We start from the raw sequence: 18,665 nt of genomic DNA, 5'->3' as shown, positions 1-18,665 counted from the left end.
TGTGCAGCCAACATCTCTGGATGTCCTAGAAAATAGATCTTCAAATTCTTTAATTGTTTTCTCTGCCTTTGTTCATGGGTTAAATTTGCACTTTGCAGAAGTTCTTCCATTAATTTACTAGTTGCCTCAGTCGGAATTTCAAGTGGGGCTTTGTAAACGCAAGTAACTGGAGTGCATGCTGCTAGCACTTCACCTTTTTTGGATGTTTCTCGGTCTGTGGCTAACATTCATCACTCTCACAGGGATGAAATCTTTCGAAAGGTCTACTAATGAGGAGACTTCTAATACCTCTCTTGGGCTATTTTCAGGGTATTCAATTAGTCCAAATCTGAAGCTATTCTTTTCTATGGAGCAGGCTATTAATAATTCTGTCATCGGAGGGATGGTGACATCTGTTTTTGTTGTTACTTGGTGAGCTGAGGGAATGCCCCTCTCCATTTCACACACAGTTATATCTTCTTTTGCAGAGCGCATTTCGTTACGTTTAAAGTTCAACGCAAAGTCATATTTCCTCAAACAGTCCGAGTACTAATTCGTCCGCGATGTTAGCGATGAAAGTTAAGTGCTGGTAGGTCTAATTTCTGAAGGCAATGGTGATGTTAATTTTACCTTCAATGGGAAGCTTATCACCTGTCACTGTTTGTAAAGTCACACACGGTGGAGTCCAGCGCAACGTTTTGCTCAATTCTCAAGCTACATCTGTTCTCATGATGGCTACATTTGCTCCCGTATCTATGATCATCTCACAAGGATGCTTATTCACGTATCCTTCGACAAACAGTCTGTTATCTCTGCCCCACCACTGAAGAGATTTGAAGAACTTTCAGAGGGGCTGCATCTTTGCCTGGCAACCTCCGCCCCGTGAGATTGCCACATTTTAGTTTCTCTGGTTTTGTTTAGCGGGAGCTCTCTTCCCGTCTTGATTCATGTGACAGTTCAACTGCAACTTGATTCACATGAGATTTCAACTGCAGACAGCTACAGTCCTTTGCGCACTTTTCCCCGAATCTCATTTCCAGTGCATTTGAGAGGGCATTGAAGTTTGAAATCTGGTCTTCAGAGAGGACCCCTAAGATGTCTGCAGCATCTCCTTGGAGTGACACAGCCAACTGCGAAGCCTTCATGTGGGAGTCCCACTTGTTATTTTCCACCACAATGGAAAACTGGGTCTTATATACACTTCATGATGATATTCCATCATATGTGCTAGGTTTGATTATAATATGAGAGTACACTGGGGGAACCTTGAAATCTTCAGCTTCATTCTTGGGCTCAGACCGGTTTTCCTTCGAAACATCTACTTCTTTCCGGAATTTTCTCAATTTTTCTTCAAATCGTTCTTCCACAGCTGCTACTTTTGTTCCAGTATCCTCTCTAAGCTCCACGATCTCGCTTTTAATCTTTTCTTGTTCCACTTTCATCTGTTCGAATTTGTCCTGCATCTTTTCTTGTATGGCTTTTATTTCGCTCTTGATCTTAGCCTTTATCTCTTCCTGTCCAGATTTCATCTCTTTCAATTCGGCTTTCATCTCTTCCTGCCCGACTTTTATCTCGGCTAAGAAGTCGATCAAAGTCTTCGTTTCCTCCACCATGGCCTTCCTCTGCAGGCGGGTCACTGGCATTCACTCACAAATCACACTTCTGACACCAGTTGTTACGTTATTTTCTTCCTTCACGTTCATACAGGGTTCGTGAGGATTTGGAGTGAATAATGACAATACCACTTGATGAAGTATCGACTTTATTGGCAAACATCGCCAGGACAGCTCCAAAACACGTTTTTACAGTCGTCGATGAACTACTATAAACACGCTGACACGATCAGCGATAGAGCCTCCAGGTTATCAGGCTATCATGGTGCAGAGAGCTTCACGGCAAAGCACCAGAGTACAGCTTACCGACTCGGTTCGGAACTCCATGTACTCTCGAGACTCTCCATGCTACAACTGGCAATGCACTCGACGACACACAGAGCACAGCTCCCAACTCTTAGGTTAGGTCATTTCCGGAGCTAAACATGTTCTCTCGACAATGCACTAACCGCAATACTCTTTCGGTGCACTCGATGACCCACACGGCACTCACTGCCCAGCTGTCAACTCAATCGACTCCGCAGGGATTGAGTCGCTAGACGAGACACCAACTCGATACTAGACTTCGAGACACTTGCTCAATGACTAACTATCAGCTCACTAGATGAGGCACACTCTAATTGACTGCGGGCTTGCAGGGTTTATATAGCTTTCGGCTTGTGTTCGAGAACATTCTGGGCTAAACCGGTAAGAATTCATTCCAGTAGGCTCTCCAACCGTCTGTGGTATATTGCCAAATCTGGCAACCCTGGCTTTTCTTGCTATTTTATGAAGCAAACTAATTCAAAGATTTTATTCTTTACATAAATAATAAATTCTTGAGAAAATTTTCTGTGTAACATATATTCTCCTGTAAATATTTTGCAAAGTTTGAGATCTGGACTTATTGGCATTTCAGCAATTCTGGATATTAGATCATCAGTTTAAGTCTAGTGATGTGACACATATAAAACTATAAAATTAAAAATATAAAATAGTCATGAAATAATGAAGCCTTTATGATCTTAACAAAATTAAAATTTATAAACAAAAGCTCAATACAGTCAAAAGTCTTTATAATTCGAACATCCATAATCCGGAATGATCTATAATCCGGACCTCAAAGCTACAAACTTTCTGCGCATGCGTAAACGCATAGTACCTTTACGCGTGCGCGTTTAATGTATAACGTACGATATAAGCTAAGCTAAAATTATCTATTTCAGTTAATGTCGCAGATTGTGTTGTTCCTTACTCTTCTAATTAGATGCGGCTTATTATTTTTTGCAGACTGTTAGAGCAATTTTATAAAAGTAAGCTTGAACTTTCGATTATGTCAAAAAGAATTTCCAATTATGGAGCTGCCGAAGGATCTACAAAGTGAAAGCATATTTCGATGTCAATCAAACAAAAAGTGGAATTGCTGCAAAAAATGGATAAAGGCATGAAGAAAGTGACAGAGAGGTGATTTGTTTCTCTAACTAATCCAAAATCTGTTTATCAATTTCACGCTACTCTGCGGGGGTGGGACGTCGCGGCACGCAAATAACTGGAAGTTGATCTGTCAGCACTATCCTTATCTTCAGGGCAGATGTTTTTAGTTTATTTGGCTTATAATTCCTTACTAAATGTAGTATTTCATCTCGTTGTACTCCATCTTTGATATGATTTAAATAAAATTCCTCATCATTATAAATATCACGAATACACATCAAATAGTTTTCTGGTTGCAATTTTCTAATTTCGACAATGCGTAATGTCTGCTTTATGCCTGCTCTTGTTGAAAGAAATGTTTAATAAAGTAAACAAATAAATATTAAGCTTTTTTTTTTTTTTTTTTTTTTTTTAAATTTTGATTCCCTTTAGGTCATAATTGCTCTTTATCTGATAAATTACAGTTTCATATTTTTAATTCTATAATTTCTGCATGGTATATTACCAGATTTAAACTGATGATCTATAATCCGGAAAAACCGATATTCCGGAATTGCCGAAGTCCCGATGAGTCTGGATTAGACTTTTGAATGTATTTATTTGTTTGCTTTATTAAACATTTCATTCAACATAAATTGTTTAAGATGCTTCACTTTTTTAGTTAATACTTTCTCTTTGATTCTATAGATAGACATAATTTCATGTTCAGTTATAAAATTCCGTTGTTCAAGTCCTGTAATTGACATGCTGAGAATTCCCACTAAATTGTTAATTGAAATTGTTTCGTTCTCAACAAACTCTCTGCCATTTTTTTCATTATCAGTAGTAATATTTTCTGGCTTTAGAACCATACTACAGATTTTGCCATCTGTTAGTTGACTGATGATTGGAGCACTGTCATCGCAATGTAAAATCTTCTGTTATAACATCTACGTTTATTAACAATTTCTCCATAAATTGGAAAATGTTGCCTTTTGTTTCAGATATTTGAAAAGTCATAATTTGCAGTTATCATTATAAAGCTTAGCTAGCATCTACTGCACACTATTGTTTATGCATCATGAGACTGGTGACTAAAGACAAGTCGTTCCGCTAAGTTTTCTCTTGCATTTATCATAAGCTGACAAAGTTAAGCCTGAATGATATTAGTTTAGTAATTAACTATACTTACGCCTATTTCTCGCACATGCTTAAGAGACTGGGGGGGGGGCAGTTTTTGTTGAATTTCAAATATGGCTACTGTTAATGTTATATACAGTATTGTTAAACTTGATGCATATAACTACTTTACATGGTCTAAAGATATGAAGTTTGTCTTAAGTGAGAAAAATGCTTGGCTTTGGGTTAAAGGTAGTGAAAAATGTCCTGAGTTAAATGATGTTAAGGGTATTATAAAAGAAATTGTTGCTGACTATCAAAATAGAAGTCGTATGGCATCATCATGTGTGAAATAGATGATCCTGTAATTGCATGGAATATGCTTGCCAAATTATTTCAGCCAGATTATCGAGCTAGACATATGTCCTTGTTTTCAAAGTTCTTAAATTGTAAAATTAAGCCAAATGAAAGTATTAGTTTCTTTTCTTCCAGATTAAAAAGCATTACTGAACAATTGGCTGATATTAATCAAGCTGCAAAAGATATTTATATATGTTTTCAATTTCTTAGGTTTCTTCCAGAAAAATATGATCAGATAGTTCAGAATGTTTTGAGGTGGCCAGATGAAAAATTCATATTTAAAAATGTTGAACTGGAAATACTTGCAGAGGAAACACGTCTTAATTTAAGGGATATAGATAGGGAAAATTCTAATAAGACTATAGAAGTTCAAAGTACTCACTTTGAACCCAAATTTAAGCAGAATAAAGGGTTCAAGTGTTATAAATGTGGCCGTCCAGGTCATATACCAAAGTACTGTAGAATGAAAGGTAATTTTTCCAGATCACCCTCACCTGCTTCTTCTGTTTCCTCAGGTGTATCTAGTGGTAGTAAAACATTCCCTAAACCCAAGTTATGTAAAGTCTAAACCCAAGTTATGTAAAGGTAAAAAGAATTCTCATGCTGAGTCCTTTTTCAAAGCTCAAGCTAATGTTAACAACTTGGGAGGAAAATGATGACAGTTGGATTTTTGATAATGCTGCATCTCATCATTTTTGTAAAAACCGTGAATTATACAATACTTTTTCTCCTGTGAAGAATGAGAACATGCTAGTAGTTGTTGATGGGGCAACTTTTCCAATTCTTGGGAAAGGCACTGTTAAAATTAAATTTGGGGATAAAATTATTTTGTTTAAAGATGTTTTATACTCACCTCAACTGAGACGAAATTTTATATCTGGACCTAAGATGGATACCAATGGAGCAAGATTTTATGGTAAAAATGGGCAAATTAAAATTACTAATGATGAAAATGAAACTATTTTTAAGGCTAAGTTAATAGGAGGTAATTATCAAAAAGGATATTAAAAGTCCTGAATTTACATTTTGATTTGAAAATTTTGGGTAAAACAAGAAAGCTCTTTGGTGTAGAATTTGAATATGAGAACAATAGTGTCCTGATTCATCAACAATTATATATAGAAGACATAGTTAATCGATTCAAGTCTTTTAAAATACAAATTACTTCCCTTCCAATAGTTAAAGGTGTGAAATACTCAAAGTCTCAGTACACAAGAAAAAACGACTGAAATGATAAATTATCCTTATAGAAATGTTTTAGGATGCCTTTCGTTTCTTTGCAATCCTACTCGTCCGGATATAGCCTATGCTGTTAATATATTTTCTCAGTTTCAAAGCAATTATGGTAAGTTTCACTGGGAAGGATTACATAAACTTTTAGGATACGTTTCAAATACCAGACATCACAAACTTAAACTGGTATGCAAGGAACTGAAGCTCAATATATATTCAGATTCATATTTTGCTTCAAGCAGAGACGATTTGGTGTCTATTGGTGGACAAATAGCTTTTTTGGGAGAATCACCTGTGTCTTGGCATACATTTAAAGAAAGGGAGTGAGTTTGTTTACTATGGAAGCTAAATTTATTTCCATGACTGAATCAGCAAAAGAATTGGTTTGGTTTAAATACATTTTGTATGAATGCATTCAGTTTAAAATTGCAAGTAACTATGTTTCAAAACCTATATTGTTTGCGGATAACATGGCTGCTATACGTTTTACAAAATCACCCATTGAAAACTCAAAGACGAAACATATAGATGTAAAACTATTCTTCATTCGTGATTATTGAACAGGGAAATTTTTTATCTAAATTATGTTCCAAGCAAAGATAACCTGGCTGATCCCATGACAAAACCCCTGACTAAACATAACTTGATAAGATTTTGTGGAGCAATTTTCTTGTGAAATTTCTTTTTGTGTGTATTTAACTTTAAATTAAGAGTTTTGTTTAGATGTTTCAATTTTTGACTCTTTTGGACTGTATCATTCAAAAAAAAAAAAAAAAAAAAAAAATGTTGTAAGTCATATTATGATGAGTACTAGATAATGTAAATAAATGTGGTAAATGTATGATCATACATGTGTCTTTGTATTGTTTTGTAACATCTTGGATTTTTGTATTATGGTAAAGCTTTGAAAAATGGGATAAGATGTGCACATCGTGCCTAAGGATTTTTGAATTGAATGGATTTGTGTACGTTGAAACTTTTTGTGTATGTTGAAACTTATTGTTACATTTATATTCATTTATTCTTGTTTTGAATTTTTATAAAAATAATGGCGTTCAGTTTTAATTTCAGGTCAGAGGTGATGATGTGGGGGGGGCATTTGTTGAAAATATGACCTATTGTATTTTCAACAAATGCCCTTTTTCTGCATCATCTCTCCTTCTTGAAATAATTCTAACTTTTACATAAGGTTTAGTTTTTATTTTTAAAGGGATATAGCAATTATTTCTACTTTGTTTTTCACTGCCACTGTTCGTATTAAGAACAGACTGTTCCAGCCTAATTAAGACGCAAAAACGAAACTCGATATTACATCATCTGGAAAGCTGAGTCATGCCGACAGCTGATTGGCTGCCGTGAGATGATGTCATGTCTACTTCAGGTATAAGTATCTCGTGTTGCTCCGGCTTAGTCCTTCTTGTTCCTGTTTTTTTTTTTTTGCTCCTTAGTGTGCTGTTCCAGCGCTCATTGGAAGACGTTATTGTGATGCGTGGCGTCCAGCGATAAGTACAGTGGTTTCGGTCCATGATGGTTTTTTCCTGGATTCCGCAAAGCGGCGATGATGTAAGCAACTGCAGTGGGCGGCAACCTGTTCTATGGTTTCGCGGCGATAAATTCCAAGGTGTGATTTCCGGTGGTCAACTGCCGTGGGTGGCATCCTGTTTCATGAAGGCGGCATCTTTAATACAAGTGTTTTTCCAAGCTGTGATTTTCCGTGAGCGGCTTTTGCCAGTTCAAGTGCATTCATGGTTTAATTTAATTTTTCAGTGTCTTCTTGGGCAAAAGCATGGACTTATTTATAGTGAAGTGAAATTCATATTAATCGCATAGTTTTTGTTCTGTGATATGTTTTTCGCGTATTGAATGCCAGTATTCAAAGATTAGGTAATATATTTGCTGTATCATTAATAGTGTAATATTCTTTAAAGGAAAAACCCTTACACTCTTTAAGTTTCTGATATTGACTAAATTTATTTATTGTATTATTATATATATTGTTAATAAATTGGTTAAGTTAAAAAAAGTTTTGTCTTCTATGTCTGCACAGTATATAACCTTAGGGAGCTTCTATTGTTATTTCTGCTAATTTTTTTTATAACTTTAAACTTTCTTTATTCATTTCTGATGCTTTTGCATCAGAAATGAATGATCCATACCAAAGTCAAAAAAACCAAGCCCCCCAAAAAAACATAACCCTCCCCCACAAATTTCATGTGCCAGATGAGAGGAAACTAAATAACGCTGGACGTATACCAGTGAAATTTTGATACAGGCAGTGTACATTTTGTAGCACAAGGAAGAAACCTCATAGAAACAAGATACATGTGCAAAACGTGCAATGTGGGTCTATGCATGTACCAAAAAGACAAAACAATCTTCGAACAGTATTACAAAAAAAATTTGTTCTTTGGAATTTAAAAAAAAAAAAAAAAAAAAAAAAGTTTTTTTATCTATATTTTACTGAGTTTTTTAATACATTTATCCGAACGTCCTTATTATGCAGGTACTTATATTTTCACTGCTATAGAGAAATTACATAAATGTTTATTTTTTAAATTTTTTCTAACAATTTACTTTGTAAAATAATGTAAAAAATTACATATAATGCAATTCTTACACACATTTTTTAAAAATTCGTAAATTTCATCATTTAATGGAAATGGGCATGGAAAAAGGTAAGTTTTTTCCTCCTACTACCTCAGTGAGTTTCAAAATCCTAGACGCGCGATGCTTTCACAGTGCAACCACCACCCACAGAACAATGGGCAAGAGTAGTTTTTTTCTAATTCATATATTATTTGTCTCTAGGATCATAGCATTCAATTTCTACAATTTTTAGTTAAAAAAATTATTAAAATAATATCACGCATGTCGAAGGGTTAAAAGAATTATTTTTTTAAGATTTTCTAAATTTTATTAAGTTTTACACTAAATAATTTACAAGAGTCTTACAAGAGTAAAAATTTTACTTTAATTTCATTCAATTAGTATGCTTTTTGTTTCTTTGACTAAAAAATAAAATAAAAATTTTCCTTGAAATATTTTAACATTTTCCTTTTAGAATCAAAATTACATATACATACAAGATTTCAGCCTTTAGAGCAATTACTTTCTTGCCAAAGTTTTTTAGTTTCGCCAAAGAAAACAAGATGGCAAAAAAATGCATATCATTCTCTATCTCCTATCAGATTTAAATTAGAGTCGAATGAAAGTGAAAGGAGTTCTCAATTTCGTTTTGTATGTTTGTTCTAAATAGGTTTTGCAACTACATCTTAGATGATAGGATTTTCTGTTTAATGATTCACATTTAAATTTAAAAATTTTTCACTGAAGTTTTCCTTTTACACTTTTGTTTTTCAATTTCATTTTCAATTCTTTTAAAGAAATAGAATTCTCTTTATTTGAGATTATTCTAATGTTTATAATTAGAAATTTTTCCCCTTGGTTTGGGGAAGGGCCAGAATTTTTGGAAGAACTATTATAATTATAATTTAAATACAATGAAATGGTTCATCGGCTGATTCTAGATACAGAAAAGCAAGAATTTTTGTAGAAGAGAGATTTGAATTAATTTCAAGGTTCCTCCCCCCTGATAAAGTGACATTGAGATTGATTAAATTCCTCTCCTGTTTTTGTTCATTTTTCTTTTAATTTCATAATTTTTGAAAAGAGGTTTTGCTTGTTTGAAATGTTTTAGTTTTAAAATTTTTAAATTTATTATTGCATTTCTATGATTATTTGAAATTTACTATTTATGAATTTCAATTTATGGTCTTTGTGAAATATTAGTTCTAAATTTCTTACTTTATATATATATATAAAGTAAGAAATGACTCTAAACAATATATATATATATATATATATATATACATAAATTGTTTAGAGTCATTTCTCTAGCTGCAATGTGCTGATAGTCATAAAACCAAAAAATAATAAATAATGATTCAATAGGTTGGCATCAGGGATATAAATTATTTAGTAGGTGTAAAATCAAAGAGGTTTTGATGCAGAATGTCTTGGTTTGAGATGTCAAAGAAGGTGCCAAACAAAAAGGTGGCTACAGAGCAAAATTATCGATTATATAGACTTATGCTAATAAATCATTGCTTCTTCAGTAGGGTGGCATTTTATTTAATACCAAAGTTAAACTATGAACTGGGATATTTTATGACGAAAAAATATCAAATGTGCATGAGTAAAGCTTAAAATAATAATAATAATAATAATAATAATAATAATAAATAAATAAATAAATCCTAAACTAGGAAGAAAAAGAAGTGTTGCTTGTAGTCTGAATGTCAGATTTTAAATTATTCTGGATACTGGACGTCCAGATTTTAGACTTCATACTGCATTAGGCATTATGTTCCTGTGTTGTTCAAATTCAGTTTCCATACGATTACAAGAACACATTAACAACAGAAATATATATGAAAGATAAAAACTTACAAGATGAATAATCTGCTGATTTAACAGAATGTAAGCTGTGTCTTAATGGTGAGGGACAGGGCTGAATATGTTCTGGGAGTTCTAATAAGCGTGCTATCTGATGAAGCTTGCGCTGTCGGGCTTTCTGTCTGCCTTTGCTAAGTCTTTGCTTTGCTGCCATGCATCGTATGTGATCATCAAAAACAAATTTAGCAGAAAGAAGAGGAGATCTGATATTACCCGATGCTATGCTGGATGGCCTATGAATAGTTATATGAAGACAACGACTATCATCTTTGTCACCAGTTACTTCAATATCCTGTAAGCAAGAATAAAATTCTAAAAGTTTTTACATAAAATATATATCAATTTTAATAACAAAGCTTGATAAAATGAAATATATATTAAATTTAATTAATAACTTATTAACATTGGGATTTATTAGTAGATAAGCTTATATTATACTGGAAATAAAATTATAGCTAATTCCTATTATTCTTAACAAAATCATAACCTATATTCACAAGATAATATAACTTAAACCTCATCCTAATATTTTATCTTGTTTTTCACAAAATTATGACATACTTGCCAACCTATGACACTCAAAAATCAGGAGAATTTTTTAAGAAATCAGGGGATTTTTCACAATATTAAAAAGACTTTTTTAAATGATAAAAATATAGTTTTTAATAATGAATTAACTTTAAATAGTTACTAATTCTTAAATGCAAGCAACACAAAAATACCTTACACATAAAAAACATTTTTATTACTTGCATCGTTTAAGGGGGAAAAAAAAAAGACACTTTAATCAGTTTTCGTACAAATGTTATGAACAGTGGCAGATTTTGCTTTTGTTAAGAAAGAAACTTTAATTTTGTTCATAGCAATTGCCACGTAGGCCTGCTTTCGTTAATAAAAGTTTTTTTAATGCGTCATCACTGATATTAGTTATGAAGCTGTTGGAACTGTTTCAATTTTTCATTCCTTTTAGAACTCCTTTCAAGATAATAATAAATATCAACAATGTTTTTATCCACATTTATTGGTAAAGAAGCTGCCCCTTTTTCAGTTGCTAAATTTAAGAGGTGACAGGTGCACCTCATAAAATCAAATTGCAATCTGAATTTTCCTTTCTTAAGATGCCTGGAACAACAGTCTTCAAACCTATTATCACTGGTGCATTATCGGCACCAAGTGCTAAGCAAATTATCCAGAGGAACTGCATTTTCTTTTTAAGTTTTAATGATTAGCTGTGCTATATTAAAGCCTGTCGAATGTCCTTCTAAAGTGTAGACAGAAAGTAAACTTCACTTAATTTCTGAAGACTCTGGATTAAAAAAAGAACAACAATTGGATACAGTTTTGAATCAGTATTATTGCTTCCATTCGTAAAGAGGCAGGACGGAGCAGTTTTAATGCAATCAATAACTAAAGATTTATTTTTTAAACCCATTTCTTTAACAATTGCCCCTGTTTTAGTCCTTGCACTTGAGTATTTCTTAGCGATTTCACTATCGGGAAACATTTTTCTAAATAAAGCTGCAGTGTGATCTGATGCATTCAGTGGCAGGTCGTACTCCAGTAAAAAGGCAGAGAACAGACATTCTGCAATAATAAGTTTTCGGTCCTTTGTTTCCGAAGAAAAATTTAATTTTTCATTTTTTTCAAAACAACTCATGTTGTCTTTGTGTTTTTATGTATGCACATGTTTGAGAACATCTGCTCTTCCACCATGCGAAATCGAAAAATTGCAACGACAGACGGTACACATCGCAAATTTATTACATTTCCTTGAGGAAATAATGGAAGGAAAGTCAACTGTGTATGATTTTTGAAACGTACACGAGTATTTCACAGGGTTCATAGCCACATTTTAGTTAAAAAAATAAGCACCTATAAGCACTTTTCAAGCACATTTTAAGGAAAAAATAAGCACCTGTCTAATTACATTATACACAACTTCATAACCTTTAAAGAAAAATTAGACTTGTATTTTAAAATATGAGCTATGCAATATTTATTAAGAGAATGTGCATTACCTCAACAATGGAAAACAATTACCTTTTTTTTTTTTTTTTTTTTAATTTTAAATGACAGTTCAATTTACAGAATTAGTTTACAATGAGAGAAAAAAAAACTATGCAATAATAAACTATATTACAAAATTTAATGATGATATTTCAGTTGAAAATATAGAAAATAAATAATAATAAGCCATTTTAATTGTATTCGTTTGGCACCTAATAATAAATACAATTTATTTTTCCACTCATATTAATATTTAAATAATTTAACTTAAATCAAAATTCTGAACATTTTCTAAATTTTCATTGCATAACAGTTTTCCCTTAACATATATCCCAAGCAAAGTAATTTAAGTAATAAAGAGGCACATTTCTGAAATCAGAAGACAGGAAATTGCTTCATTCAGTCATCCTTTAACAGTAAAAGCTTAACTAACCCGCATACTCGAAATTCCCGAAAGTAACTGGAAAAAGAGGAGTGGGGGAGATTGTAGCTGTTCTTTAGATTTAAATTTAAGCTAAATAATTTCTAACTAAACATTTCGATATGTGCATCATATAAAAACCAACGGAACTGAGAAATATTCGGCTTAGAAAGCACAGTAAAACTCTTTTAAGTGTGCATAAACAAATCTCAGACTGAACATCAAAATTAATTATCAATGCAAAATACCGCAAACGTTATTGAGCAATACCTGCGGCGTAATTCTTCCATATGGGATTTTACGCAATCGGAATCAACACCTGCCGGTATTCGAAGAAAAAAGAACTAAATAATGGAAAAGAAAGAGACTTGCTAATCTGGGATGTTTCTGATTCTAATTTTCAACAGACTGTATTAAATTTCCGGAATAGAATCAATCTTCGCTTGGGTTGGGTAGACCGCAAAAACTTTTAGTCCTATTCAATCCAGATTGGACAGTGACCAAAAAAAGTCCGCTGCTTCAATATCAGAAATTTTGCGGAGAAACTCCCAACCTCCGTACTGTATAATGTATTGGCAAAGAAAATGAAATTATTTTGACTATTCGATTACTTTCCTTTTATTTAAGCCATTCCGAATATTATTCCTTAGAAAGCTAATCTGTGTAAAAACACACCCATTTTTGGAAGTTTATCTATACTTCAGCAGTTACTGCAACTATGCTATTATAAATATTCATACATATACTCATAATATAAGCATAAGGATCATAATAAACACGAATATGAACTGACCACGCGGAATGAGAATGCAAATTATTAAAATCTTGATAGAAATTCAAACGTGTGTAGTATTTGGGTGGGAGGAAAAGAATACCGAATGTACCGGAATTTTCTACGTTTTCACAATTCTTTGGCCAATAGAACGACGTGCACCTGTCTGTACTCTCGCGCGGACCATAGGTTACGTTAATGTAGAGGAAGGGGGGAAAGCAATTTTCGGGAGTATGATTCACCATCTGACGTTGCATATAAGAAAGAAAAGTTGTTTATTTAGTTTCGGCTTTGGTACGGGGGAAAAAATGCGCTTTCATTAAAAACAAAGGATTAAAAAAAAAAAAAAAAAAAAAAAAAAAAGCACTAAAAGCAAAAAATAAGCACTAAAAACAAAAAATAAGGGCTTTAAAGAAAAAGTAAGCACCTATAAGGGCCTTTATATTTTATTTTCAAATATAAGGACTTAAAAGCACTTGTAAGGACCGCTACGAACCCTGTTTCACCTTTCTCACAGACATAACAAAAGATGATAATTTCTAAAACTATTTCCCGAAGGCACGTGTACTCACACATAACATACAACTACTGCTTGTCCAACCGAGAGAGACTGGGTTTGGCGCGCTGCCAAAAAAATCGAACAAGCCAGGGGGGAGAAAGGAAGGTCTGGAGGGACGGAAAAATACACTTGCTTGGAATTTCCTTCAGTGATCTCAGCTTCTCCCTTTTGCGTTTGTTTAAATTTAGTTCCTTCCATCTCAGGTTCATTGTATCAGTCACAATTAATTATTGTCGAATACTTTTGTGTTTTTTGTTTGATATTTTTGCTCATGGATTCCAAAGCATCATCGAATAAAGGCAAACACTTTTGAAGCTCGACCAAAGGAATTTTGCACAATGTTGTTACATTTTGTGATAATGAAGCAGATAAGGGTTCTGTATGCATCCCATTATCACATGCTACTAAACGAGCTTCTGCTGTCGTTGGTGTATCAGAGAGCACCATCAGAAGAATTCGTAAAGAAGGCAACCGAAATGATCCCCCCAGTTTTCCTTCACCTAAGAAGCGTACTGTAAAGAAAACGATAGAAAATGTGGCTTTAGACGGATTTGATCTCGATGTAATAAGGAGAACTGTTCACGAGTTTTATGTGACGGAGAAAAAGGTACCAATGGTTCCAAAATTTCTGATAAAGTTAAAGGAAAAAATAAATTTTCCAAGACAGAAAGAAACCCTACAAAAGATACTTCATGAAATCGGATTCCGTTGGAAAAATTGTAAAAATTAAAGAAAAGTCATCATAGAACGAAATGATATAGTACTTTCGCGAACGAGATATTTGAGAAATATTCACAGATTCAGAAAAGAGCTCTTATTTTTGTAGATGAAACTTGGGTCGATAGTAATTTGACGGCTGGAAAATGTTGGCAGTCGGAGGAAGTATTCAGAGCTGTGGAGACGGGAGCAGCATCAAGGCGAATCATCATTTTATGTGCAGGTGGGGAAATGGGATTTATTCCAAACACAAACTTAATTTATAAAGCTAATTGTAGCACAGGAGATTACCACTGGCAAATGAATTTGAATATATTTGAGAAATGGGCAACAGTAAAATTGATTCCGAATTTACCAAAGGATTCCATTGTTGTAATAGGCAATACTCCCTACCATTCAGTGCAACTGAACAAGCCCCCAAATTCATCTCATAATAAGCAGAGTATAATGGATTGGCTTACTTCAAACAATATTGTGTTCTCACCAAATATGCGAAAGATTGAACCGTTGAACATTGTTAAAAAACATTTGCCATTGAAAAAAACATATAAATTTGATGTCATGTCAGAAGAACATGGATTCACAGCATTGAGACTGCCACCATATCACTATGACATAAATGCTATAGAGTATGTTTGGGCAGATATAAAACATTTTATTCGTGCACAAAACATAACGGCAGATATAAACATGGAAAAACTCTTAAAGCTTACTGAATATGCTATAGAAAATGTTACAATTGAAAAATGGAAGAACTATTGTGCACACATAGAAAGCTTGGGAAACGCTTACTGGGAAAAAGATGGTATACTTGAAGAAATGTGCGACTCTTTAGTTATTTCCTTGGACAATGATGACGATTCATAATGTTTTTCGGACGATTCGACAGAGAGCGAAGGTTAAATTTTCAACTGAAATATTGTTATTATTGTTTTTGCATAATTGCTTAATGAAACCCAAAGTAAGAAATTCTTTAATTTTGTACTATTTTAAAGACTTTAATGCAAATAATAAATTTTTAATGTAAATAATTAGTGTAATTAATTTTTCAGACATGTTTACAGCAATTATTTTAGCTTACAATCGTTAAAATAAATTCTAAAAGTTTATAATAGATGTGTTTTTTATTCTGTGTGTGTGTATGTTATTCTCATGATAATTTTAAACTGATTTTTGTTCAGTAATTTTCCATTTTATGCATCTCCCTTTTATACGTTGTTTGTTTTTATTTATTCTTGTCGGCATTTAAGCAAGAGACTCTTTGTATTGCACAACAGAATTTATCCGCAGCTACCCATCTTCCCTATTTTCACTCCGAGAAACAAATCTGATGGCCGATATATGCCAGATGGCATGCAGTGGAGCTCGATGCCCATTGGAGAACTGGAGAACGACGTTTCTGGATACGTATATGCTCTCACTCACAAAGCAGAAATTATCATCTCATTCGCAAGGTTTTGTTTTAGATATAATCTAGATAAAATTCAATTGCTTTCAGACATCCAAAATCACTTTTTTTTTTTTTTTTTTTTTTGTTCATATAACGAAGTATTAAGCCAAGTTCCATAAAAATCGTGAGAAATTTTAAGAATAAGAAAAAGTCTGGAGAAATATATTGTAAATCGGGTTGGCAGGAGAGTGGTTGAAAATCGGGAGAGTTGGCAACTCTGTGTCTGCCAGAAAGGTGAAATACTCGTGTACGTTTCAAAAATCGTACACAGTTGACCTTCATTATTTCCTCAAGGAAATGTAATAAATTTGTGATGTGTACTGCCTGTCGTTGCGATTTTTTGATTTCGCATGGATGGGCGGATGTTCTCAAACATGTGCGTACACAAAAACACAAGGACAACATGAGTTGTGTTGAAAAAAACGAAAAATACAATTTTTCTTCGGAAACAGAGGACCAAAAAGTTGCTAATGCAGAATGTGTGCTGATGGAATTTTAAAATATAGGAAGCTGTCTAGAATTATGTTGGCCATCTTGACAGTTCCCCATAATAATGCAGAGTGTGAGAAAATTTTCAGTATTGTTGCAAAAACGAGGACTAAATTTAGATCTAATATTAGTGATGACACATTAGAAAAGCTTTTATTAGCGAAAGCAAGCCTACGTGGCAATTACTACGAACAAAATTATGAAGTTTTTTTCTTAAAGAAAGCAAAATCTGCCACTGTTTATAACATTTGTACGAAAACTAATTAAAGTGGTTTTCTTTTTTCTTAATCGATGCAAGTAATAAAAATGTTTTTTTTTATGTGTAAAGTATTTTTGTGTTGCTTGCATTTAAGAATTAGTTACTATTTAAAGTTAATATTATTAAAATTCATTATTAAAAACTATATTTTCATCATTTAAAAAGTCTTTTTAACATTGTGAAAAATCTCCCGATTTCTTAAAAAAATCTCCTGATTTTTGAGTGTCATAGGTTGGCAAGTATGCAGACATAACAAAAGATAATAATTTCTAAAACTATTTCCCTAAGGCATGTATACTCAAACAACTCAGGACAAAATGACCGAAATAACTAAAGAACATCCAAATAACAGCTTGTTTTGTCCTCATTGGCTAATTAATATATGCCAGATGACACGTAGTAGAGCACGATGCCCCCATTGGAGAACTGGAGAACGACGTTTCTGGATACGTATATGCTCTGCTCTCACTTACAAAGCAGAAGTTATCTAATTTGCAAGGTTTTGTTTTAGATATAACCTAGAGAAAATTCAATTGCTTTCAGACTGCCAAAATCATTTTTTTTTTTTTTTTGTTTTGTTTATATAACAAAGTATTAAGCCAAGTTCCATAAAAATCGTGAGAAATTTTAAGAATAAGAAAAAGTCGGGAGAAATATATTGTAAATCGGGTTGGCGGGAGAGTGGTCGAAAATCGGGAGTCTCCCGCCTAAATCGGGAGAGTTGGCAACTCTGCTCTTGCAAAAAGTAATAATTCAGAGTTCTTGAGACCAATACAGAGATTGTTTAGATTGGAACTGGATAATATAATAGATAATACTCAAAATTAGCAAGTTCCTTTCACCACCAGTAGTGGTAGAGTTGTAAAATCACGAATAATGTAACTTATGTCTTTGAGTTATTATGATTAATTTTTGTGCTATTATTGTTGTATTATTCATCAGTATTAATTTTGTTTTCAAGTAATATGATTTAAGTATTAAGTAATTTTCTTTGTTATATAACCATCATTTATATTGATGTAAGTTTTATGTTTTGAGTGTACCGCCATCCACTCAAAAGGTGGGAGAATTGTGGCGACACACTGCCTTTTCTGTGGCAACCCTAAAGAATTTGTCTGTCACGAGGATCACGTGCCCAGATGATGCATCATTACGTCTACGTCTGCTTTTCTGTTTGATAGTTAGTTGCACTTAAGATTTTGTAGAATTAGAAATATCGTGAAAATAAATGTTGGTGTTTTTAAAAAGTGTCGGCTCAGATTTTCGAACCTATGATTTACTTGTTAAGCAACACAGGCATTAGAAGCAGAATTTAGAAAGGCACTAGGCTGCAGAATTTAGGATCCAAAGAGATTGCATCATGTGGGAAAATGCTTAGTGCCAGCTATGTGTATGATGCATTAAGACATATTAGATAAATCTTTTAAATTGTATGTTTTCAATTTGTTTATTACTAAAAAAAAAAAAAAATCTCTTTCTATAATGCCTGCCCAAGCAATAAGATTAGAAGCATTTTTGATATTTCCCATGCTTGAGTCTAGTGAAAAGTAGAGAAAATAAAGGGAAGATAAACATATTAAGATTCTGGTATCAGAAGTAAAACAGGGTTCATAGCCACATTTTAGTTAAAAAAATAAGCACCTATAAGCAATTTTCAAGCACATTTTAATAAAAAAATAAGCACCTGTCTAATTACATTATACACAACTGCATAACCTTAAAAATTAGACTTGTAATTTAAAATATGAGAAATGCAGTATTAAGAAAGAATAAGCATTACCTCAACCATGGAAAATAATTACTTTTTTTTAAAATTTTAAATAACAGTTCAATTTACAGA

The 18,665-nt window shown here is 33.1% G+C and overlaps 1 protein-coding gene across 5 annotated transcripts in view; it reads right to left on the bottom strand.

Moving 5' to 3' along the window:
- The window catches only part of ema (C-type lectin domain containing ema), a 119,233-nt gene that overhangs the window by 16,168 nt on the left and 84,400 nt on the right, over nucleotides 1–18,665 (bottom strand). For all 5 annotated transcript variants that reach the window (XM_085817082.1, XM_085817083.1, XM_085817084.1 and 2 more), the window contains one exon: nucleotides 10,146–10,443. In XM_085817082.1, coding sequence (XP_085673208.1) covers nucleotides 10,146–10,443 — 298 coding nt within the window. The remainder of the gene's footprint in view (nucleotides 1–10,145; nucleotides 10,444–18,665) is intronic.

Source organism: Stegodyphus dumicola, chromosome 5, assembly GCF_044657685.1.
Source record: "Stegodyphus dumicola isolate Sdum_Otavi_A_Nest chromosome 5, ASM4465768v1".
Lineage (NCBI taxonomy): Eukaryota > Metazoa > Arthropoda > Arachnida > Araneae > Eresidae > Stegodyphus > Stegodyphus dumicola.
Note: the sequence above shows the minus strand (reverse complement) of the source record. Positions and strands in the feature narration are given on the sequence as shown.